The sequence below is a fragment of the Pocillopora damicornis genome, chromosome 10 (genome assembly GCF_964200805.1).
Source record: "Pocillopora damicornis chromosome 10, jaPocDami1.2, whole genome shotgun sequence".
NCBI classification, from domain to species: domain Eukaryota; kingdom Metazoa; phylum Cnidaria; class Anthozoa; order Scleractinia; family Pocilloporidae; genus Pocillopora; species Pocillopora damicornis.
In genome coordinates, this window is record NC_142679.1 from 6,057,504 (window position 1) to 6,082,301 (window position 24,798).

Consider the following 24,798-nt stretch of genomic DNA (forward strand, 5'->3'; position numbering starts at 1 on the left):
TCGGCGAGGAATTCAAAGAGAATCAATTCACTATTGGCAGCTCCGTTAAAAAATAGCCTTTTTCAGGCATTCCGAGTTACTTAAGTGGAGCGAAATGAGCCAACGGCGCAGTAGTAACAGAAGAGTGAAAAAAAGGAAGCAAGTGCTGGGTCGAGTCGCGTGGATCGACCCAAGCCTCCTTCGGGTTTTTTTTTCACGCTTCACTTTACTGAATGAACATCTGAAACACACTACCTTGAAAAAGTAAAGAGTGTTACAACTTGGAATCCATCTACAAATCTAAATTTTATTGGTCTTTTGGGAAGTCATTTCATATACAACAGCAGTTTTAGTTTTTTTTTTCCTTAACACTAACGGGCTACAGCCAGGGCGTCTACTCAACTGTTCAAGCTTCGGCCTACGTCTTACTCGGCTTTCAGCTACTTAAATTATTAGTTGCTTTATGTCATCAGATGGTCTTCCGCTTCTTTCTCCCTGAAACTAAACAAAAACGCTCAGAATTTACAGTTGACTTGGCTCTCTATTTAAGAGGACGATCTTCCCTGAAATTTTTCTTTTAGCGCAAAAGTGGAAGGACTTTGACCCCCAAGAGTAACGTCTCCTTACAATGTCGCCTCTGTATCACACATTAACGTCACAAGAGTAAAGGCAATGATCACCAACTAGAGAATTGCTTAATTGTTAAAGAAATTCTCCTTGTTAGCACCTCAGGAAATGTATAGAGACCAGTCTGGAGAATATGCATTCTGATGCAGGGGGGTAAAGGATTGAGCCACTCTTTTGACACACGGCTAAATTCCTTAAAAGAAGCGCGGGTTGATGACGAACAATAGATGTCTTGGAGTTTCTTAAAGTTTCGGAGCTTCAATTAAATCTAATTCCTAGTGAAGCACACGTGTTACAATATTTCTAAGGACGGGCCACTTTATCTCAGGGGTGAGTAAAAGTATAAAACTCACTGCCAACAATGTCAAACATGACAAAGACAGGCTATTCTTCTCCATTTTCTACAAGACATACCTTTGGCTGAATGGGACACCAGTCCATCGTAAGGTTACCCCCACCACCCCCCCCCCCTCCTACATTTCGTCTTTTTGTCAGGTTATCCTGACTGACTCAATTTAACTCCGGGATGAAGAGAGACAATGGCAGGAACTCGAGCCCCGTTCCTAGAAGTAATATTTCAAATCTTATCACATTTTAATCCCTTTCCTGTTATGTTTATTGTTTGAATACCAAAACTGTTCACATCTCGATCTTGAGAGAGACACGGAAGAGGAAAAAGATACTGAGTCTTTCAAGAAAAGGCGCGTGATTTATTCAATCCGAAAACCAGAGCGCTGACTATAACGCTATCGCGTGTCCCTTGGAATAAGAGCTTTCTTTGCATTTGTTGCGCTTTGCTTGTAATGTAAAGGAGCTGAATTAATATTTTCCACTCACCTTTGATTGGTGGCGGGATGGAGTGATTACACAGATCGGTATTGCAACAACAGAAATAATAGGGAGGCGATCTGACTGCCTGAAATTTACATTTTGCCGACGAACAACTATTACCACCCTGGTCGTCTGGGAGCCAGCAGCCTTTAAGGAGCATCTGTGAAGGTTCAAGGTACGATGGCAAAATGCATATTTTTGTTATATCATATTAACCATGTTGAAACGCTAGAGGAAGATTCATGACGCTAAGAGTACCAGAGAGGCTGAAAGACAGACCGACAGACAGACAGGCAAATAGACAGGCACCAGGCAGACAGACAGACAGACTGACTGACTGACGAAATGACTGACAGGCAGAGGGATAGACGGGTAGGCATATAGACAGACAGACAGACAAGCAGGCAGAGAGACAACCACACAGGCAGACAGTCAGACTAACAGGCAGGAAGGCAGACAGAAAGACAAACCAACAAGTACCTGCGAGGTTTTATTATTATAAAGCGAATAGCAGTAAGATCCGTTTTCGCAAGTTTTCACTACTTCGCAGGAGGTACCATTGCGGCAAGATTTCTTGTGGTTACGGAAGTAACATTGGCGTCCTAAAGGAACAAGGCAAAAAGACAAGGGGAGTGAACATTCTATCATACAACGATATTTTAAACAGAATACCCGGATGTTTTTCTCCCCTCACCCCTAAAAAAGAAGAAGAAAAAAAATTCCACAAATCGCATGGGCCTACGAACTCCTATAATTTCACTGAGACATAAAGTGCATTTTCCGTGAAGAACGCCAAGGAAGAACACAAATCGAGTGCTAGAGGCGCAAGGCGCTCGAGCGGTCTGAGGAAATACTTCCTTTGTCAAAAGTATTTCGTGTCCTAAGAGACAACTTTATGGAGCGTTTTTATGGAGTTGTGAATGGTAAAAGCTGTCCCTCACCAGTCTATCTGGTGACAGCTAGGCCGGTTACACATTGGACAAAATTTGAGCCTTCTTCGTCTCGCCCTTCCGAGTTGTATCACTCCCTCAGTCGAGTTCGTTCTTTTAATGGGAACGGTTGATTTAAAAAGATAACTGAAAAGTTAGCACGGCCAGAGTAACTATGGGGAAGGGTTGTCACGTGTAATCAAGACCATTTAAATGGGCCCTTAGGCTCAGACAAAGGGGTTGCCCGAAAAATGATTTTAAATTACCTGGCGTTTTTTTCTGATTTTGTGAAGGACTCATCAGTAGCCTTGACGGATAATCTGAAAGGTGGATAGGAACAGTTTATAAGCTTAAGTCGAGAACACAAATTTTTTTAACATTGTGTGGGCAACCATGGTATGTACTCGTGACATATAAATTTATTGTCATGGCAACATCTTAATAGGCCTAACATCGGAGACCGTAACCATCAAGTAATAACGTCGTAGAGTAACGCCGTGTATTAACGTTCTAATTACATACCACGTGCAGAGGGCAGACAATCACAGATCGTGATGATCGTTAACAAAAATATGAACTTGCTTTCCATCCTCAGGTTAATAAAACCGTAACTCAGACCTAGAAGAGAATCGAAACAAGTCAAATTAACTAACGGTATTACAGGGTAATTAAGTGTTATCAACTGAGTTGAAAACGTAAATTGGCCACTGTAAAGAGTTTAAAGGCTGACGTTTCGAGCATTAGCCCGGCCTACTTAACTGAAAATACAATTTTACATTCTACATTGTAAAGATTTGACTTCGCAAGTTTTAAGTCAACCATCTACAAGTCGTATTTCTATTCAATGACATAAAAAAACGTGCAAAAAAAAAAAAAAAGCGAAAGTAAAATTCCCGACCACTCACCACGGAAGAAAATATGTCTGACAAACGTAAGTGACAACAAGCAGACTGCCTGATAAGTGGGTAAATATGCGTAACCAGGTTGCAATTTGTTCAAGCTTTGCTTCTGTTTGGCAGGGAAGTTGCAGCAAGTTTTCTCGGCCAATTGCATCGGCGAGAAGAAGAAACCCTATGCAATCTCAGATTACTTTGAACAACCAATTAAAGATTTCTTTAATTAGCAAATGATATCAGTTTCAATTTCCGACACAAAGCTATTTCTTTCGCATTTTCCACGACACATTATTTCCTCGATCCATAAATGTCACTTACGACAAAAAAACATTCGCAAAATTCTTGTGAATGAGTTTGTTACTCAAATTATGATCACTCGAGTCTAAGGTCGCTCAAGGTTTAGCTCACACCAGCAGTTCTTTGGCTGTCAAGTGACACTGTCCGAGGATCGGATTAGTTAAATTTAAAACGTTGTTTCTTGAAAAAAATATGTTTACGAATAAAGATGACCTTGGGGCAGTCTACCTACATCAATCTTTTCATTTGAGTTTCCGGTCCAATTTTGAGTCTCTAACATTAATTAGAATGTTTGGGAATGTCCGAATAAAGGAACAGTCCAGAGCAATTACTTCAGTTCATTCGTGTATGACATTGACTAAGCAAATACCTTAGCTGATTATTTCGCATCATTGAAAAAAAACTATTTATCGAGACAGATTTTGAAGCAATTCAACAAAAGAACAAATTGATAACCGACCAAATTGAAAATGCAGTTTGTAGTAAGTTAATCGCTAAAACTTACCCACGGATGGCTGTATTCCAGACGAAAAAAAAAATGTACAGGTCAATCGCTGCTGTAAAAGTAATAGACCATAAGGACGACAGAATGCCAAAAAATTTATAAAAAATTCTCGAGCACTTTAAGGGCCGATGTGAGAAGTCCGATGATGAGTGGACGAGGCACTGTGCCGTCCCTTCGAAGTACAGATCTGATCGTCAATGTGTGCTTTTGGGAAATTATTGTGATATATATTAAGTATCTTACGTGTATATTTGGTTCCGGTGACTGAATATGTTTAAGTACCAACATCCGAGGACTAATGCATAGCAATGCATAGCAACTTGTTAAGTGATAACAAAGCAGCCCTAGGCCGGAAAACGGTGCTGAGATCCTTGCAGATTAATTGTGGGCTGGCTACATTTTAGTATTTATAGTTAAGGCATGATCATAAAACCACGACAACATTATCACGCTCCAATATACCAGAGAAAAGAATTAGTATCCTATCGATTACCAGTTGTTTGTGCCGCAGTTTTACCTAGTGTGATCCTGAGAATGTTTTCACGGTCGAAACATTTTACTCTAAAAAAGGCAAACTATCCCTAGCGGTTCACAGTGGAGTCATTTTAGGTTCACCCCTAGAACTTAATCGTGGCCAAAGTAAAGCCAGTTTGTTTTCTTATTCCCAATCCGCCCTTAATAAATCCTATCCGAGTATTACTAATTCGGCTTTGATCCTTTAGTTGAATCAAGTCAAGTGCTTGCCAACTCCTTTTTAAAAATAATAATTTCTAAGCACTCGACTCAACATCTTTCACATTCCTTTACCTGACCGATATTCTCAAATTCCATCACATCGCCATCTTCATTCATACTTCCTCAAAGATTTCAGAAAAAAGTTGTCAGTTATTGAGATAACCAAATGTATAAAGGGGTTAAATTTCTAAAGAAACTGTGTTGCTACGCTGGTTGGGGTATTAAAAAAATGATTAGGTTTCATCAACCGAGTTGATAATGTAAGTTGGCCACCATAAAGAGCGTCTAGAGCTGACGTTTCCAGAGTTAGCTCTGCGTCAGAACGTCAGTGGTGCACGAAGGATCACTCGAGACGTCAGCTTTGGAAACTTTTTACGGCGGCTAATTAACATAATCAACTCCGTTGATAAAACCAGATTATCTTGTGATCTCCTCATGTCTGATTTGAACTTTTCCATAGACAAGTATTTGCCTGGGACACGACTATGCCCCGAAAATAAACATTTTCCTTTTTTTTCTGATGCCACCCTTTCCGATGTTTGTCTATTTAAAGAAATATGACACCTTCTCAGAATATTTTGCTTTAGTTTCCCAGAAAAAAAGTCGTCAGATATTGAAATAACATTAGATGTAAAGAAGGGTTAAATTTCTAAAGAAACTATGTTGCTGCGTCAGTGGGGGTACGAGAAAATGATAGGGTTTCATCAACAAAGTGGATAAATAAATGTAAATTGGCCACCATAAAGAGTGTCTAGAGCTAATATGTCGAGTGTTAGCTCTGCGTCAGAACGTCAGTGGTGCAGGAAGGGCCGGCGCTCGCAACGTCAGCTATATAAACTCTTTACGGTGGCCAACTTACATAATCTACTCAGTTGATAAAACCAAATTATTTCGTGTTCTCCTCATGTCCGATTTGAACTTTTCCATATACATGCATTTGCCTGAGACACGACTATGCCCCGGAAATAAACATTTTCCCTATTTTTATGCTGCCATCTTTTCCGTTATTTGTTTATTTAAAGAAATATGACACCTTCTCGGAATATTTTGCTTTAGTTTCGCAGAAAAACAAACTTACGAACACTTACTATGCTGGTTATTTTGGACCAGAAAAATTAGCACGAATTACGGTAGCAATATAGCTTTGACATGACGTATCCCGCTTTCATTAAATTCTGTCACCACAAATTTTAATTCTTATTCAAATACAACATTGCGTCACAGAAACATGGTGAACTTCAGACGTAGAAAGTCCAATATGTCTGAAGTTTTCATTTCTTTGCGCTTGGGTCGAAGTGGCTATTAACGAAGGCGGGAATTTGGGAAGATGGAACTCTTGAGCTCTCTGAGGCATTGAGGAATTAAATGTGTGTTAATTGCTTTAGATATTTAGTGAAACAATCTTTCCTTCAAAGCTTATGATATGAACACTATGTTTACGTTTTGTGTGGATGGTTATTTCTTCAGTAAATTGTGGGGTGTATATTACTTGGATGTTTGGCATACCATAAGTTCAATACTGCCATCGGACCGTCTGTGAAACTTGTAATTACTAACATTATTGAGAACAATAAAAAACACTCTGGAGCAATATAAGCATATGTGATGCGCAAAACAGTCCATACTCTAAAGTACTTGCTGGTAGACTGATTTTACTTAATGGTCTTTTTAAGTTTCTTGAATATTATTAATTCTGTGACTGGATGAATCAATCACAACATTCTAACATTAGGAGCTGCACTTGAGAAGCTGAGGTTGAGGTTAAGGCCAAGAATTGATATCTGATTTTTTCCATTCCTTTGCTTAAGTTGTTACATGTCGCTTGAAGATTGAAAAGATGTCATTCATTTTGCGGTTTACCTTAGTAAGTCAGGTATAACCTGCGAGATAATTCTCTCGATTAAAGCCGGAATTTTTTTTTCATGGTATCGACAACCAAAATAAAAAGCTCTCAACAATTTAAGCCAAAAATATGAGATGTAGAGGAATATCTATAAATACAAAGTTTGTTCAAGTCTCGATCCCTGAGCGGTTTTCAGATCATGAGTTACTTGCCTTAATGCCTCATAGGAATTTTCACGGTTCAGTACGTGGACGCCATATTTGTTCTCGTCCAAGGTACGTTTAGGGACCTTAAGCCACGACGGCGACGGCGACGGCGACGTGGCGAAATAAAGGATCAAATAGGCAGAATAATAGCGCCGTACGTGCGTCTTAACACGTTGTACATTTCTAATCCGTCTTCTGCAAAGCAACATCATGAAATTCCCAATCTTGTGCGGCCCGAGAACGAAAACCTCAACGAGAAATTATATTTAAATTTCCATTTGGAATGCAAAACTGTTCACATGCGTTGTGCTGAAACTGAAATGTGGCACCGCAAGGGACGGTAAACACATCCAGTCATTCGCAGAATTCTAACCAAAAATATTGATTCATTTTTCCATCAACGTCTTTGTCGCGTTGCCGTCTTGACTGCCTTAGATCCCTTAATACGGCGTTTGAAAAAATAACACAAACAAAGCGAAAGTGATAAGTAACGCCAAAACTAATTTTGCAGTGCTTTGACCGCTCGGTGATTAAAATACCACATTATTAAATTACCATTTTTAAGTATCAGACATTTACCTAACAGCTTATTTGGACGCCTCCATTTGGATGTGCTTTTCGCGACACCAACTTATACAGTTAACAAAGCAGAGAACATGTAAAAAAGAAAATTAGAAAGGAGAAATGTCCTCGTGAAACGATATTAACTTCATCTCCACCACAAAAAAAAAAAACAATAACAACAACAATAACAAAAAAACCGTGACTTCAGATGCTAAAAAAAGCTGCCAATCGTACGCAAGTTAATTGTCATCAAACGCGCTCGAAGTTCGATCATCAACGCCACCATTTTGAAATCGACTCAGCACACAAAAAATCACCACGAACGGTTGATAATCTGGTGTCCGTAAAAATGCTTTTTTGCTGAACAGATTGCCAAGAAAAGGAAGAGTACGAGTTAGCTTTAAAATGCCGGCGTCCGTGGTGGAATTTCAAGCAATCTGAAGGTAATCTTGGAAAGCATAACTTTACTCTTTTAATCTCAAACGTCAGCAATATCAAATTTCATGTATACTTTTTCATGGCGGAAAAAAACGTTAAATGGACTGAAGAGCATACTTCTTCTTTAAGAGTATTTTTCTGTCGGTTGAAAATCTGCTCGCTATCTTTCATTTTCATAGCATTATATAAAAACCAAGAATGGCAAGGAAGGGCGTCCCCTTCGGTAACCCTAAAAGCGTTAAATTTTTTATATCTTCTTGCATGACTTTTTTCAATCAAAATTAATTTTACAGTTGTCATTGCTCCCTGCGGAATTACGCCTCTGTGTTATTTCCGTTGGGTCTGGGAAACCGAGATTCATTTCAGTTCGAAATCCTCGATATGGTATAATTTTAGTCAGTATATATGATGCAATATGTAACAATTTAGAAAGCCTAATTTATTAGTTCCTTTCCGAATTATTAAATTTTGCATTTTCAGTAATCATTTTCTTCTACTAAACCATTATTGTCATGTGCTTGAGCTACGGTGTTTCGATGCAGTCCGCGGTTTGCTCAGTTTCAAGTCCACATTTCTGGTCTGATAAAACTGTCCACTATGTTTGGAGACACCAGAAAGTGGGATTGGAAAACAGGGTTTGAAAACAAATTTAAAACTGGCGATGGCAGCTTATAGCGTCCCACACACACTGGTATTAGTAATTTTCAAACAATACAAAATAGCACCAGTTTATATGATTTTATTTAGATAACTCAATTGTTTTTCACAGAATCATATCCTGGCATTGCAATTACCATTTTAATGAACGTATTTATTGGGGTATTTCTATCTTTAGACAACAATACCTTTAAGGCTTTGTTTATATTTGGTACTGTCTTAAAAAAAGGTTTATTTTTATTGTTATCATTTATAAATTATTTTAGTTGGTGTTTTGAAGTATGTTTTGTCTTCGAAGTACACAACATAACTTTCGTTTGAAAGACTAAGCACAGGGGAAAAACTTTGCGGAAATAAAGGTTTGTAAAGGTAATAGAAAATTTTTGTCAACATAACCACAGTGTGAATATGGAAGCGATCCTTGCAGTAATGAACACTACTTGAGCAATTGTGAAGATAAGGCCCGGAAAAAAAAAGTAGTTGTCTCTTTGCTTAAAAAACGGGGGCTGTAATTGTTATCATGAAAAAAAAAGGTTTAATACAGCCCTCAATTGTTTAATTGAGGAATGAAAAATGGACAAATGTCTCGATGTTTTCTCAAAAAGAAGTGCATAGATTATCGTGCAGCTTCTAGTGTTAGTATATGTTTGAACACTGAAAGATTAGCCACTATATTTGATGAAAGAAAATGGTTGCTCCTTGCATCATTGAAGATATTTTTTAAAATTGTTTTCAATTGTTTTTATTAACGCGAGAAGCAATGAAATAATTGTGGTCAAAACACCATTAGATAGTTAAAAAAAAGAAAGAAAATATAAATTGATCGTCAGGGATATAAATGGTTGCTAAGTTTAGGATCATATGCTGGTCATATATTTAGTATGGATTGTAAAAGAATACGTTTGAAGTGAAATGCGTTTTTCCCAAATGTAGACCAATTCTGGAGCTTTTTTTGAATCTCATTTACCAACAGAGTTTAAAACTCATATGATTAAAGGACAAGTAATGAGCTCCAACCTATCTGGGTTTTTGCATTTCCCCCTTCAGCCCTTTTGATTTCATCGTGATCATTTATTACACTTATCAAACACCTTTCTGTTATCACAGAGCTGATTTTCAGCTCATTGTCTAGAAAGATTGATAAGCCGAAACACTGCAAGGTAACGACGGCTTTGTTCCGTTTCCCCATCATAAAGACAATGTAAGTTATCTGTTAATGGCCTTTTAACAGTGGTCTATATGTTTTGTTCGACGCCCACGAAATTATCTTAATTTCTTATGTTTTTGTTTCAGATCGTAGCTTGCACGCAAACCGAAATGGGCGGAATTAGTGACATCATTGACTCGACATCATGAGTAAGGCGCAGAGTTCAGCACCAAAGCAGCACTGAAAAACATTCATTACCGTAACATGCTTGACTATATAGTGCGTCTGAAAGATATGATAAAGGACTGTAATTATTCGCTTGACAGCGTTGGGAAGCGACGAAAAAACTATATTGATCTGGTAATTTGGAATTGTTTGCAACGGAAACTGTTGCGGGGTAAAGTAAAAGAGAAGAACCGATTGTACGTTAAAATAGCGGTTTTATCTGAGTGGTTAGAAATTAGAATAACAAAGGACTAAGACGAGGTAACATACAGACTCTGAGCAGAAATGATCTTGAACTTTTACAAGTAACATTCTATTTTACATCAAAAGGTAGTGCGTGGGTAGCTCATATAACCTTGTGCGGAAAGATGGTGGACAATGGAATAGTGATTTTTAAATTTTACTGCTCTAAAATGGGACAAATCTGGTTTTGCACTTTTACTAGAACATCTGTTTTCTTTTACAAGTTGGGTCTTCTAAGGCAATGCTGCTAGCATCAAAGCCGAAGCACTTTTCATGCTAGCTTTAGTACCAATTTTACGAAGCTATCAAAACAGGTTTTGATATCATGATGAGAAAGTGCAAGAGAATTACATAACCATGAGCTTAGAGGGCCTTAAAAAAAATTCCCGAGAGTCCACTTGGCATTCTGCAGTCATCATCGGTAGCCAAATTTTTCGTTAGTTTTCACAAAAACCACAAACTCACGATATAAACAAATATTATAACTACTTTGAGAGCTACAACTCGTATTATCTTTCATAAACGTCATCCGACATTTTCCCCTGCACTAGACAATGATGCGCCTCTCTACGATTCTGTGACATGAAAATGAAGAACTTACCTTTTTAACTCAAAAGCTCCTGCACCTTTGAATCGCAAGTTTATAATGCCTTATCCAAAAAATCCGCCCTTCTTTAAATAACCCCGCCTCCCGCCTACTCTGTATGACGGCTGGGAAATTACTCCGGGCACAAAGTTCGCCGTCAAATGAGCCTATAATAGACGAGCCTTGCTAAATGAGGGACACTTATAGACCACAATGTCAATTTTATTATATTAATTCATGATACTTTTTGACCTGACAAAACAGCTGAATCAAGAATTTATAAGAAACAATTGCGAGGACAGCATAACAAATCAGTCTAAAAAACAGTTTGATCTCCTATCCTATGTTTCATCTGGTGGATCATCTATTTGCTAAAAGTTTGTTGTATTAATTTTGAAACCAAACCATTTTTTAGTATTCTGGACTAACTGCAAAAAAAAAAAATATATATAACAAAACAAACACAAAACAAACATCGTCTATTTTTGGAATTTCGCTCGTTTGCCAGGGGCACTTCTTGAGTAAAATACATACACAATTGTGTGGTTTTTCGGTAGTTTAGTCTACAAACCGAGGAAATTATCAAAAGCCCTGATAAGACGTTTGCATCTTAGAAAGGAAAATTAATCTACAGCTGAAAACTGAATTTACAGACGATATCAACATAATATGTGCGGATGCCTTGGAAAATTCGTAATTGACCAAACCGTGATGGTAAACTATTAAATAATTTGTACAAATTCAACTTACAAGGTTCTTGAAGGGCGCAGTTATCAAGTTGTGCCTTTAAATTACCCGTGTGAACGCCATATTAGGCGGCATCATTGTTATTTGTTTCGTTTAAGAGGGCTTTTAAAACACTTGCAAGAGTTTGCGAAGTTATTGGCGATATTGAGAACGCGGTGCGGGAAATCAAAATATAATTGAAGTGGATTCGCTGCCGCTAAGCGGTTTGTTAGACGAACTAATATAACTCGTTTCTCGGCCCCTCTCTATGCTTCATTACCGATGCAATCTCACTCTAGTTTACAAAACAAAATATAACTTTTAGACCAAACTATACGGCTTGGTTATGCACTCGCTATTTCTAAAACAAGCACAAATTTCAAGAAAGGAATTATTTTTAACAAGTCAATAATAAACAGCCAAAAGATAACGTGAATCTGTGATTCGTTATTTAAATCATAATGGCTAAAGTTTCTTCTCGTTTCTCTACTGTGACGTAACTGCATATATCATCGGCCTATTTGACGCAGTTTTCGCATCGGCCTATTTTACGCAGCTTGCGTTTTTCTCAGGTTATCTTCAGGCGTTTTGACGCCCCTTTCTGATCCCGCTTTCCAGCTGAGCTAAAAAGCGTTTTTTTCCCCTAAAATTCTGTAAACTATATGATTATCGATGTCAAGAGTCTGGCGTACACGACGTACGCGTACAGTCTGGCGTACAAGTTGGCGTTACACGAAAAAGTCACGCGATTGGATCAATGTTATTATAGGGTTCAACTTCCCTTAGGAAAGCCTGACGAACATTAAAAAAACATTAAATTTTCATTGTCCAGGGATACCCGCCTTCAATAATCCAGTGATGTGATATGAAGGTCGACTGGATGAGCATGCAGTTGAATACAACGCGACGTTACAAGGAAAGAGGAGCAACTGATGTTGATTTCACATTCGGTGGATTTGATAACAGTCATTGAATGAAGGTATTTTTAAATTGATGCCGTTAATCAGCTGGTTAAAAGAAGGGGCAGAAGATTAGAGGGGACTGAAGATAATGCAAGAGTTAGGGGGTTAAGACGATTATTGCTCAAATAATTTTTCGGCGAAAAAGAAACGGGTTGGATTTACGCTTTGTTTCCGGAAAAATAACTATTTTGCAAGGAACATTGACAGGGATTGCAAAAATAAGGAAGTGAAAATATGGAAAACTCAAAAAAACTTCCATTTATCTTGATAATGATTAGCAAAGTTCTTTTGGGCAGGTAAAATGAGAAATGGATCCTAAAGTTGGAAAGGAAGTTCAAAGAGTCTAGAAAGATCACGAATTAAAACTTAAAAAGCAATAAAAAGATCGTCAATTTTAAAGCATACTCTTTTGTCCTTGCCTTTCAAAAAATTATTGATACTTTCTTAATCAAAACGCTAATAACGGCTTTGTGCAACGCTCTTTTTATTGAAAATCGATCGAAGAGAGAGTGCTATTAACAGTTGCAAGTTTCTAGAATTCATTAAAATCTACGCGACATAAATCTATGTAAAGTGGCCGATTTACTGACATGTTAAATTGCTCCTGGGCAAATTATGTCTGTCTGACTTCCAATGGTATTAAATATAATTTGTGCATGTTCTTAATTTAACAAAACGCTTACACCTTCAGATCGTTAATCGCATAAAAGCGACCCCTCTTATAAACGGAAGGTATAATGTTGTTCAACTCGATTTGAGCCATTTGAATATGAATGTTACTATACGAGAATGCGTGGGAACAAATATATTATGTCGTAAAGATTGGAAAGAGAAAAAATGACTTACTTTGTGATTATTCTCGCTGCTTGAGCCATTTTGAGTTTTAGATTTGAAGTTGTCACGGCTGCCGTGAAAGATAGCCATGTGGCTACTAATCAACCTGCAAATAAAAAGAAAAAACTTCAGACAGTTAAGTGGTTCATAGTTTAAATGACACCGAGACAAGAAAGGGAAAAAGCCGTTTCATCAAAATCTATTCAGCTATAATTGTCTTGGAATTTAAATGAAGGTTAGAAATATATCAAAACCTAAACTCGACGATAAAACATGAATACATCTAGAAAACTGCTGCAAAACTTGATAAAACCGAGAAGATATAATAATTTCAATTAAATTTCAACCTAAATGGATAAAACTTTACCAGAAATCCGTAAAATTTGTCTAAGACCTTCTTTTTTAATTAATCTCTGTGGTAAACATTAATCCTGTCATGTTCCGCTCTCTTCTCCATAAACACAGCTCGTGGAGCAAAATGCAGACTTATTTTTGTTTAAAAAAAAAGTGTCAAACTGAAATAGCATAGTATTCATCCTGGAACTGAGCAAGCGAGTTTAGACGAATTCTAAAGAATTGATGTACAGTTTCAACAAAGACGGTAATATCAACTTACCTTTAATTCTTCAAAAATTAAGAAAAATCACTCTCAAACTTGATGTTCGCACGCAGTATTCAAATAGAATGCCTGGTCTTAAATACAAGATTCAGATTACTAGAACGGGACGACAAGCCTGTAGAAACAATATTTTCTAGCAAAGGGTTTGCTTATTCGTACATCATCGTTTTAGTGGATAATGTATTAATATACGGCGAGGAAACATTACATTTCAATCACTTCTAGAAGTCCACAGTTGAGGGACAGACCAAATATCGAAGAAAGTTTATTAAGAACAGTTTCACTGAAGTACCATTGGAAAAAAAAAACATTCGCACACAGCATATCTGTAAGAATATTCAGTGCTCGTTTAATAAATAAAAGTTGGGTTTTGCTCAAATGACAAAGATTGCCTCTAAAAATATGCACACAAAGAACGCTTATTTATACAAGAAAACCTTTAAAATGTACAACAAAATTTACAAATACTGCAAAAATATATTCTGCAAACCAGTTTTTGTCTAGCTGGGGTTGTTATAACCTTTTCCATAAACGGCTGTCAAAGGTGTAAAAGACAGCTGTGTCCAGTTAGGGGCCATAGAGGCTGCTCACAGGCTCAACAGACGGCATGTGAAGTCTTACAGGCAACGGTAGACATTGGTTCTTATCCAAGCCCCTATCTCGGTTAACCAATTTGAAAAAAAAAATTCAAATGACAAAAAAGGATCGAAATTGAATGGTGTTTCTATCGTTTTGTTGTCTGAATCACGATTGCTCTCTTGTAGTCCTCAATAGCCGCGCCTTTCTTCCCTTGTTTGCCAAGAACGTCAGCTCGTCTTTTATACACCAGAGCATCACCGGGCTTAAGGCTTAAGGCTGAGGAAAAATATTAAAATCGGAAGATTGTAGAGGAAGCAAGCATAAAAATTTCAACCGAGTGTGGAAAGTAACCTGGGATACCTCGCTATCTGATTGGTCCTTACAAACTCGCACTACCTTCTCAACCAATCAGATGCAAAACTGAAATAAACAGGGGCTTTGTTGATCGCATTTTCCGGCGCCTAAAGCAGTTTATTAGTAATATTTACCAAGGGCTATTATCGTTTCTTTAGCTGGCTTTCCGACATTCCATCGAAATGCGCCGAAGGTAAAAACTCATTGCGTAGCCATACCAAAATATTTGGTTGAATACTCAAGCTCCTTTCACAACAATCTGGTGCTTTCGTAGACAAAGCTTGTAGAATTAAAAAAATTCGAAAAGGATAACCAGCGTAGGTTGAGTCAACGACAGAAAATGAAGCTTTTCGAAAACACTGATTTGGAATGGCCTCGTAATCCCTGTAATAACCTATAACGTTGGCGCATGCTCTGTCATTCATATAAGGTCACGGTATCGTACATCCAGCATATTAATGGACTACCTTAACGTGACATTCATGTAGCACGAATTGCTTTCTTGTTTTATCGGCTGAAGAGTTTCCCCAACTAAATATACTCTAAAACAGACCCAACGGGTAGACAAATGTAAGCGTCCTGGGAGGGGTGGGTGGGGGTTCCTACCTCTAGTATAATCATCCTCAGACTCCTTGTATTTTCTTAGGGAAGCGTAAAGGTTTGCTCGATTGAAGTACAGATGAGCAGCGTACGGATTCAGCTCCACTGTAAATATAAAAAAGAATTATTATAAGTGCTTAAAACAGAAAGAGGGAGAACGGCTTAGGTGAAGACTTAAAATATAGAAAGGACTTTTATTGATGTTATTAATTACATAAGACATTTTACTTTAGGAGTGATTCTCTCTCGAAAATACCTAACTACATTTTTTTTTTGTTTATTTTAACTTTGAATGTTTTTTTGCTAGCTCCCTTTAAAAGCATGATTACCCCCAGGAATTGCGTCAAGTCTCTTTGACATTTCACCGGCATTCACTTACACCCTTAAGTAGAGAGAGACACTGTGATTAAAAACACTTGATGTTTTGTAAAAGAACACGACACTGATGATTGAACCAGGGCATGTAGCACTCGATCCAGAGCGCAATTTGTCGTGTGCCGCGCATTAAAAACCTAACTGGCTTTGGCTAAAGAAATTTCCCCACAGAATACCTGCTCGGTTGAAATCTTGTATCGCTCCTCGGGTGTCTTCGATCATCACCTGTGTAGAAAAAAATACCAAAATGAATGACATTTATTTAAAATTAATTGCATTGTAACGTAATGACAGAAACAATTGAAACTTATAAAACATGAGCAGTGATGACAGAAAATGGAGTTGCGCGTTTACGTTCAACCGCTGTGCATAAATAACGCACCTTCGTTATAGCTCTGTTAAGAACTGCAGATTCGTCTTCAGAATACCAAGACAAAGCCTTGTCGTAGTAGTTCAGGGCCTTTTAAAAGAAAAAAAATTGTTAGTCAATATTGGGTCTAGTTCGAACATTCACTCGCCTGAACAACATGGAGTATGATGTACGGACAAAAGCACAACACAAGGTCAGTTTCCATGGAAACAGGTGACGTCACACAAGAACGCAAGCGTGTCCGCCAGGGCTACGAATGTTAACAGCTTTAGCCTGACAGGATTATAGCAGAAGTTCCGGTAACTTTTTCCATGAGCGGCTGCCGATGGCTGCGCACGAAGAAGGGGGCTGTAAGGTGAAACTCAAACACGAGACCCTGTCTAGGCTCAACAGATGGTGGTAACGTAAAAGTACAAGAAAAATTACTACTAATAAAAAATTTTACTTGCCTGCTTGAATTGCCTCTGTCTAAAGTAGACATTAGCGGCGTTATAATAGGCGAGAGCGTACGATGGATCTGTTTTTACTGCCGCTTGGTAATCGCGGATGGCATTTACCAAGTCTCCCATGAACTGTGAGAAACGAGAGAGAAAATTTTTCAGAAACCACCTCTAAGGGCCTCTTCATACGAGCACGGGTTGAATTCTAGCCCAGGTCGAAACACCGCTAGGAATCCTAACTTAAAGATACACAAGTTACAAGAACACGGTTTGTCAGTCTGCATTAGAATGTGGTTCTCTTCGAGATTGACTCGGGTCATCCTTCTTACCGAAGAAAAACCTGATAACATTAGCTATAAGGTAACAAAAACACGTCCAGTGTGACAGAATGCTAGAAGGTCATGATGTAAAAACAAAAACAATACAGATAAACGAAGCAAAAATGGTTATTGAGGTGAAAGTGAAATCCCAGTGAGTTTTAACATTAAAAAAATGAGGAAATTTTACTCCTTCTAGCCGGATCAACCCGGCTGTTAACTAGGGTTACTCAGCAAGGTGAGCTGGCCCTGATTGACAACTTCTTTTAAGTAAACGCTTGTACAAATATTTCATTAAAAAGGGTTACCCATCGCGGTGATTCAACCCGGGTTACAAAGCAACCCGGAGTCGTGTAATGAGTTCTTAAAGAAGTTAAGATTAACATTTATGGCAAAAATAAAAAAATTGGACCCCTTTCCATATGCACTCAGCCTTTTGGGCACTAAAACGTAAAGTATTTGCATCAGCCTTGAGCAAAAGATGTTTTGTTTGGGACGCTGCATGAAATGTTTCATTTCCATCACGAAGTCCTTGACCTACGAAATTGCTCTTTTTTTTTTTTTTTTTTAAATCTAACAATGCCCCCCTTCCCTACCACACAATGTTGAATCAAACCGCATGGAAATGCAGAGAAGCTCATTTGATATTCCTTTGGGTGGGGAGAGAAAGGCGAATAGTTGAAGAGTAATACAAAGAGGTTGAAAGAAAGTAACCGAACACTTAAGCCACTAATTGTAGATTAAGCTCTAGTTGGGAGATAAAGAGGTACTCACCTGCTGCACTACTCCACGATTCGTCAACAACTCTGCAGTCTTAGAAATCTGATCGAACAACAAGGGCAATTAGTTAGCGACAACTTTTAAATAGAAAAATGACAACTCCTACTCTAATAACAATACACAATCCAAGATAGTTAGTACTCGTGTACCTTGATAGCGTCATTCATATCAACAAAGGCACCAAACGTGTTTCCCATCTGTAAGTTTACAACAGCGCGGCCTTCCAAAGCTGACTGGCATGCTTAAAAGAAGACAAAAAGAAACACAAAAATTACACTAAGAGACGATACATTTAGTAACTTTCGAGACACTGTGAGTACATAACCCAACATGCCAGAGAGAAAAGAAACGGTTAAGAATTCGAACAGATGGGTGTTATATTAGACTTTACAGCCTCAGTAAGCATATTCTCCCTACTGTTCTCTATACATTTCCTATGGCACTGACCTAGAGAATTTGTTGAACAGTCAAGAGTTTCTTTAGTTTGTGGTGATCATTTCCTCTATTCTTACGACCTTAGTGAGTGATTCAGCAGTAAAACTGTAGGGGAAATTAGATTGGAGTCACCCTCAGAGATTAGAGGATTAAAAGAGGGCAGCGAAGGAGTCAAAATCAGGACCACCAAAAAACAGATACAGTCGAGTGACAGAGTGGAAGATCTGAGCCTGGGATCCCAAAAATTTCAAACTTAGCACCCTGAGCAACTCGACCACGTTGCCTTTACAGAAAATATCGAGACAGAACAGCATTTCATTTCAAACATTTAAGTTATGAAAAAACACAAACACCACCAGTCCAGTGTTATAAACCAATTTATTTGCATCTCACCGACCTGAATTAATGGATATTGCAGCGGAAAACTGGTTCCATGCCGCTTGAAACTTTCCTTCAACCTGATAAGGAACCGAAAGGAATCAGTTAAGATAATCTACCAAATGATCCATGAACGAACAGTCGAATGTTTAATATATTAATCATTTAGACAGTTTTTCAATCTATTTCTCTGTTTCTCGGTCACCGACTCATTCGGATAGCCAGCGAGTTAGTCAGTCGGTCACATAGAGAGACAGACAGACTGATAATAAGCAAGACAGAAAGATAATCTATCAGTCAGTCAGTCAGTCAGTCAGTCAGTCAGTCAGTCAGTCAGTCAATCAATCAGTCAGTCGGTCCGTCCGTCTGTCCATCAGGCAGTCAGTCAGTAAGCCAACCAGCCAGTCAGTCAGTCACTCAGTCAATAAGTCAGTCAGTTTGTAAGTCAGTCGGTCAGTCCGTCCGCCCGTTCGTCCGTCTGCCTGTTTGTTCGTCCATCAGTCAGTCAGTCAGTCAGATAGCCGGTCATTCAGACAGTCAATCAATCTGTAAGTCAGTCAATCAGCCAGTCAGTCAGTCAATCTGTCAGTAAGTCAGTCAGTCCGTTCGTCAGTCAGTCAGTAAATCCACGCTCTTCAAGCATAAAAAAGTCGCGCACATGAAGAAACCCCTATGATGATAATCGCCGTTATTTTTATGACAGGCAGTCAGTCAACCAGTTAGTCAATCAGCCTTTCCGCAAGTCACACAAACAGTCAGTACCACAGTCTGTCAGTTCGTCGTTCAGTCAGTGAGGCAGCTTGTGAAGAAGGGAAGCACGCAAGCAATTGGCAATCAATTAATCTAGCAATTCTTCAATCCTTGACAGCCACATTATATTAGTTACCTGCAAATTGTAGCCCAAGTTCACTCGTGCAGATAAACACAGTGGGTCCACGTGAAGAGCCTTTAAATAATCATGTCTGAAATAAAAGGTAACATGAACAGGTCGATAGTAAATCATTATGTAGAAAACTCCCTGTTGCCTTGTTTGCTTCATAAGTTAGGGAGACAAACCCTTCTGCAATAAGTCCTCTGCATTTTTGATTAGAGAGGAAGCCGAGAAGTGAAGGCCGGTAGAAGGCTGGGGCGGACTTATAGACAGAATGTAGAAAGAGAGTGGTTAAATGGGAAGACAGGAGATAAGGGTTAGAGGGAGGAAGCAGGAACACAAACAAGTAAATAATTAAGTGAACATGTTAGCAGATGGTTGGAAAAATAAGAGAAAGTATCTTAGTACTCGCCTTCCCAGAATAGTTCCATCTTCGTGTCCAAAGTCCATCAATGCATTTCCACGCCCATTGTATGCTTCAACAAAGAACGGATCGATACGAAGAGCATCGTTGTAAGACGAAACAGCTTCCTCCAAGCGGTTTAACCTGGGTAAAGCATTAAACAGAGGAGTGTAAAGATAGGTATAGTCATTGCTGTGTATATCATACGAAACCAACGACGGACATTGTTTAAAAATCTTTTGAAACAATAACAAAGCAGTGTCACTGAACGAGGCTTCTGATTAACAGAAACTTTGGCTACACACGGCAGCGAAACAGAGATTAAAACGATAACCCTGTTTGGATTTCACTGGGGGTGGAAGCGTAGTCATAACCTCTATAGTAAGCTAGGTAAAGATACAAATAGCGTGCACTCGTTATAAGCGCTGCAGGACGCGCAGTTTTCGCCCGCGGGAAGATTTGAGACGAGTCGGGGAGAGTTTAGCCGGGGGCTGGCATTAATATGTCACTGCTACGCCCCTCGCAGGTCTCTCGTCGGCTCGCTCTGCTCCAGGTCCCATACTTTCCCGCGGACAAAGAAACGCACGCGCAGAAACACTTATAATGAAGGCTAACTCGCAAGCTAAGATACAGCCAGCGTTTTCTTTCCTTTTACTTTTCTTTTTGTTTTTTGCTAACTACTCCGCATAGGAACGACCAACACCACCCACTTGTGATAACAAAGACCCAGTGTGTGACGTATATGGGGGTTGGCTGGCGACACCTTAGGGAAAGACAAAAAATGACATATTTTATTTTTTTGCACACGAAACAAAGAGAATGACCAGAGGCGCTAAAAGAAAGTCTCTAAGGTACCTTGGCAGCAGCTAGGAAATCTTGTAATGCATTTTCCACGTCATCTATTTCGTAATAAAGCAATCCTCGATTCTGCAGAACCTATATCGGAACAGAAAAACGAGGACAACAGAAAACTTAAGCCAAAGAAAGGAGGAAGGAACCGACCGTTAGCCCTATAACACGGCGGTAAAACGTCGAGCATGCGCAAAGAAATCAATCTCGGCCAAAGTATCCAAGAAAAACATAACAAACAACCTCCTCCACACAAAATATGGAAGGGGGAGGGGGTTGGATGGAAGAGTCCACGATATTTGTAAACGGAAGTAAATTTAAGGCAAAGAAAAAATTGAAACTATTTGAACGCACAGCTTACTTGATTACGGGTTTCCTGCTAAATTACCATTTTTTTAAACTTTATAAAAAAAAAGTTAAACGCTTTAGAAACACCATAAGTTTTATTCTACTTGACTCTGAAAGCCCGAAAGCACGCCACATGTCACATGGAAAACTTCCCAGAGTTTTTAGGTTTAAACACAGACTCACCTTAATATTAGGAGCATCTTCAAGTAGAATTACTGTTCCATAATCCATCAGCGCCTAGGGATTAGCGATAAAAAAATTGGGGCGTAAGAAAGGTGTTATTAGTTTTTCTCGAGTGTGGGACAAAGCAATAAATCTGAGACCCCAAAAGGAATCGAACCTCATACCATTGGATTATACCATTGGAATATATATATGACAAGATAATTTGGTTTTATCAACAGAGTTTATCATGTAAATTGATTATCGTTAGGTGTTTCCAAAGCTGACGTTTGCGCGTTAGCTCCTCGTGAGCCCTTTGTTTGGATAGATATTTTTGACCATGGACGTCGAGGAGAATTTTCGTTTGCCCCACGCATCAAGCAAAACGTCTAACATCTTTCCTTATTCGAAAACCTAACTCACAGGTTACCATATTTGTTTTTCTAAAAAACTAGAGGTTATTGTAGACGTAGGTATGAATTCTAATTAAACAGTTGTTCACCAAGCTGTACCAACCTTCTGAAAGAATCTCATTTCATGGTAGCAAACCGCACGGTTGAAGTAAGCCAGTGAACATTTACAGTCGATTGCCACAGCTTCTGTGAGATCCTTTACCGCCAGACTGAAAGCTTTGATGTTGTATTTCAACGCTCCCCTGCAGGTTACAGTAAGGCACATCTCTATTTTCATAAGCTTCAACCTGGCGCTTGTTATATGTTTGTCTTTCGTGTCTAAAATGTTTCATCCACTTGTATTTCATTCATAAGTTAGTCTACTTGTTCGTAGTGCGTTCGTACGTTCACAATTCCTTATTTCGTTTCTTCATAGATTTATACCCTTATTTGTTTGTTCTTCGTTCGTTCACCAGCTCGTTTGCGCTTTCGTCCTCCGCTCATGGTTTGTTCTTTCGAAAGTTAGTCCATTCGTTCATTAAATCATACAGTGTTGTATATCATATTGTCGCAGTTCTGACATTAAAGCTTTTTTTTCGTGTTTTAAAATATCGCAACACACAGAGTTTTTATTGCAGTAAACCCGCCAATAAAAATTCACAAAAGTATTTTGGTAAGCAACAAACCTGTAGAGGTAGGCCCTAACACTGCGAGGTTGTAGTTTAATGGCTTCATTACAGCTCATGATTCCTTTACTGTAGCGTCCCTTCAGACCATAGTAAGCTGCCCGACTCAAAAATGCCTAAGGAGCAATCAAATACGACACGGAACTCGCAAAATGAAATCAGGCGTAAAAGTCCCTTCCTAAACAAAATAGTGGACTACTTACACCCCCATCTCCTTCTTATGCAGGCAGTAACAGACACGTGGTTGAGCTGAAATCACGTGATATGGGAAGGGGAGCTAAAATAGTGTACGCTGACCCAATAAAAAACGCAAGACACATCCATAAGCTTCAACCTTGTCTTTAAAGACACCTTGAGCTAATTGTACTAAACTACTATTTTCTACGAGTACGGAGCTTATGGGAAGGATCTTTTCGCTACAAAACCTATTAGACTGTAGGCAGATGAAACCGTGCACGAGAAAAGACCTCAGATGCATTTAAGAATACTGAATGGTAACAAGCGCACATATAAAGAGAAATGACCTTAAAACAAGTCTATTTTCCTAAGAGTACACATGCATCGGTCTAACTTAGTGAAAACAGAAAGGGGAACAATTTTAGACAGTTTTCCAGTAAATTTAGGTGGGTTTCGTTTTGCTCAGACTGTGAATATTATGTTTTGAAAAAAGGATATTTCAGGGTTACTGGGATGTAAGACTACATCCATAGGTTCGTTAGGTACGACTGTGGAAGTAATAAGAACTTCTACAATATTCAAATACCGCTGACCTGGAAAAGTGTTGGCTTGATGGCCAATGCTCGGTTAAAATCATGGATTCCTTTAGCGTGCTTCAACTTCATCTTTGTCAGTCCGCGCTGGTAGAAAGCCTGTCAAAGATACGAAAACCTTTTAGCTCAATATTCAGGATAATTTTTTTTCTACTACACGCAAAAAAATTCCCTTCCGCCTCATCTTGGAAATGTAAATCGAGTAGGGGATTAGAGTGAGAAAGACTATCCAATGAAGAGAAATTTTAGAAATTTTCGATGGAGTGTGGCAAGACTAGAAAAACTAGAGTTATCACACCGGCCAATCAAAAGAAGGGAACATATCTTAAAGAGCCAATCAGAACTCAAAGTAAAAACGTGCAAAATGTCTAGAGCGCGGGAACAACTCGCGATTGGTTAAGTGGTTAACAGGGTGGCACAAATTTTCTGGACCAATCACAGCGCAAAGCAAAGCAAACCCACGCAATCCCAGATTACTTTCAACTCTCATTTGAAAATTTCTCTCATCGAGTGTCAAGAGTAAACCAGGATTGCGTTTAATTGATTAGTCCCGGAAATTCGCACAACCATCTTAACCAGTCAGCCATTCGTGATCCAGTCCCTCTTTTTCCGACGCTGCAAGAACTTGGTTTGTTTTCAAATTTGAGTCCTCATTGGCTCTTTATGACATCTGTCTTTGTTCTTAAAATACCTCTGCAAAATCTGGGTTCACTCGAATGGCATTATTAAAGGCGTCAAGAGCACCGAGTGGCCTCCCAAGCTCTGAATGACACATGCCAATCAGGAAATGAACAGATGCAGCTTCTATTGGCATTTCCACTCGAGGATTCCATGGAGTCTGATGAAACAAATTGAGTGAAATCAGATCAAAACCCGTATGTATCCTTGACAATAACAAACAACAACAACAACAACAACAAACCAGAAAAATTCATTTATTCTAGCTATTAAAATACATATCTAACATTCCCTTCCCACAAAACAGAGAAGCTAATCAATAGCACTAGAGAGAACTCCCACACGCAATTTCTCGGGGAGTACCCATGTGTCCCACACGGGTCATACCAGTGGAGCAATTGATCAGTGGTCACACATGCTAATACAACCCTGGCCTTTCCACACGAGAAGGTGAATAACGGAGTCTAAAGGCTAATTTTACGGCTAGATTTATTCAGCTTTCCGTATTGTTACAATAGATGCAGTAGAGTGTGGCCCACAAGGTAAGACTTAGTTGAAACTCACCATGATGTCGATGGCTCTTTCAAAACTCCTGATGGCGTTCTCAAATCTCTTGGCCTTCATGTTGGTCTTACCCAGCAGAATAAACAATGGGGCTACAGGTTTCACACGTGTGGCTCGTTCAAGAACTTCAATGGCCTAGAAAAAAAGTCATAATAAGTAGGATAAACAAGTGAACGGGGAAATTCGAAAGAAGGCATATAAAGTACAAAGGGACGAAATGACGAAGGAACAAGAGAGAGATGAGACGAAAAGACGAAGGGAATGAGGGCACGAAGACACGTGGAACGAAGGCACGAAGGGACACAGAAACGCAGGGACGAAGGGAAGGAGGGGCCGAAGGCACGAAGGCACGAAGGCACGAAGGGACACAAGAACGCAGGGACGAAGGGCCTAAGGCACGAATGAACGTGAGGACGAGGGGACGAAGCGCCGAAGGAACGATGGCCAAAGGGTACGAAAGCATGAAGGTATGAAGGGACAAAGAGATGAGGGGACGAAGGGACGAAGGGACGAAGGGACGAAGGGACGAAGGGACGAAGGGACGAAGGGACGAAGGGACGAAGGAACGAAGGGACGATTGACACAAAAGTCTTTGCGA

The 24,798-nt window shown here is 39.1% G+C and overlaps 2 protein-coding genes and 1 long non-coding RNA gene across 6 annotated transcripts in view; 1 reads left to right on the forward strand and 2 right to left on the reverse strand.

Moving 5' to 3' along the window:
• Nucleotides 1–266: 266 nt before the first annotated feature.
• LOC113674684 (uncharacterized) lies at nt 267–13,265 on the reverse strand. 3 transcript variants are annotated; one of them, XM_027191167.2, is made up of 6 exons: nt 13,243–13,265; nt 2,889–2,984; nt 2,633–2,686; nt 1,918–2,039; nt 1,444–1,597; nt 267–480 (listed from the first exon to the last, which is right to left on the reverse strand). In XM_027191167.2, the coding sequence occupies exons 2-6, from the start codon at nt 2,953–2,955 to the stop codon at nt 449–451; spliced, it is 429 nt and encodes a 142-aa protein (XP_027046968.1). In that variant the 5' UTR covers nt 2,956–2,984; nt 13,243–13,265; the 3' UTR covers nt 267–448. The 3 variants fall into 3 exon arrangements, with proteins under 3 accessions (XP_027046968.1, XP_027046967.1, XP_027046966.1); XM_027191166.2 differs by lacking the exon at nt 13,243–13,265 and adding an exon at nt 10,724–10,871; XM_027191165.2 differs by lacking the exon at nt 13,243–13,265 and adding an exon at nt 4,065–4,289.
• LOC149038651 (uncharacterized) lies at nt 7,691–10,622 on the forward strand. Its single transcript, XR_016180131.1, has 2 exons — nt 7,691–7,855; nt 9,801–10,622. It is a non-coding gene; the product is annotated as an uncharacterized LOC149038651 (long non-coding RNA).
• Nucleotides 13,266–14,174: 909 nt separating the features above from the next.
• LOC113684906 (uncharacterized) overlaps nt 14,175–24,798 on the reverse strand; it is a 36,222-nt gene continuing 25,598 nt past the window's right edge. For both annotated transcript variants that reach the window (XM_089183787.1, XM_089183786.1), the window contains exons 38-55: nt 24,201–24,335; nt 23,650–23,796; nt 22,959–23,057; nt 22,189–22,304; nt 21,627–21,765; nt 21,132–21,185; nt 20,607–20,687; nt 20,462–20,514; nt 19,761–19,895; nt 19,364–19,439; nt 18,497–18,557; nt 17,814–17,905; nt 17,659–17,706; nt 16,577–16,699; nt 16,140–16,217; nt 15,934–15,982; nt 15,389–15,487; nt 14,175–14,704 (exon numbers count right to left, since the gene is read on the reverse strand). In XM_089183787.1, the coding sequence (XP_089039913.1) occupies nt 14,574–14,704; nt 15,389–15,487; nt 15,934–15,982; nt 16,140–16,217; nt 16,577–16,699; nt 17,659–17,706; nt 17,814–17,905; nt 18,497–18,557; nt 19,364–19,439; nt 19,761–19,895; nt 20,462–20,514; nt 20,607–20,687; nt 21,132–21,185; nt 21,627–21,765; nt 22,189–22,304; nt 22,959–23,057; nt 23,650–23,796; nt 24,201–24,335 (1,716 nt within the window). In that variant the 3' untranslated portion in view covers nt 14,175–14,573. The remainder of the gene's footprint in view (nt 14,705–15,388; nt 15,488–15,933; nt 15,983–16,139; nt 16,218–16,576; nt 16,700–17,658; nt 17,707–17,813; nt 17,906–18,496; nt 18,558–19,363; nt 19,440–19,760; nt 19,896–20,461; nt 20,515–20,606; nt 20,688–21,131; nt 21,186–21,626; nt 21,766–22,188; nt 22,305–22,958; nt 23,058–23,649; nt 23,797–24,200; nt 24,336–24,798) is intronic.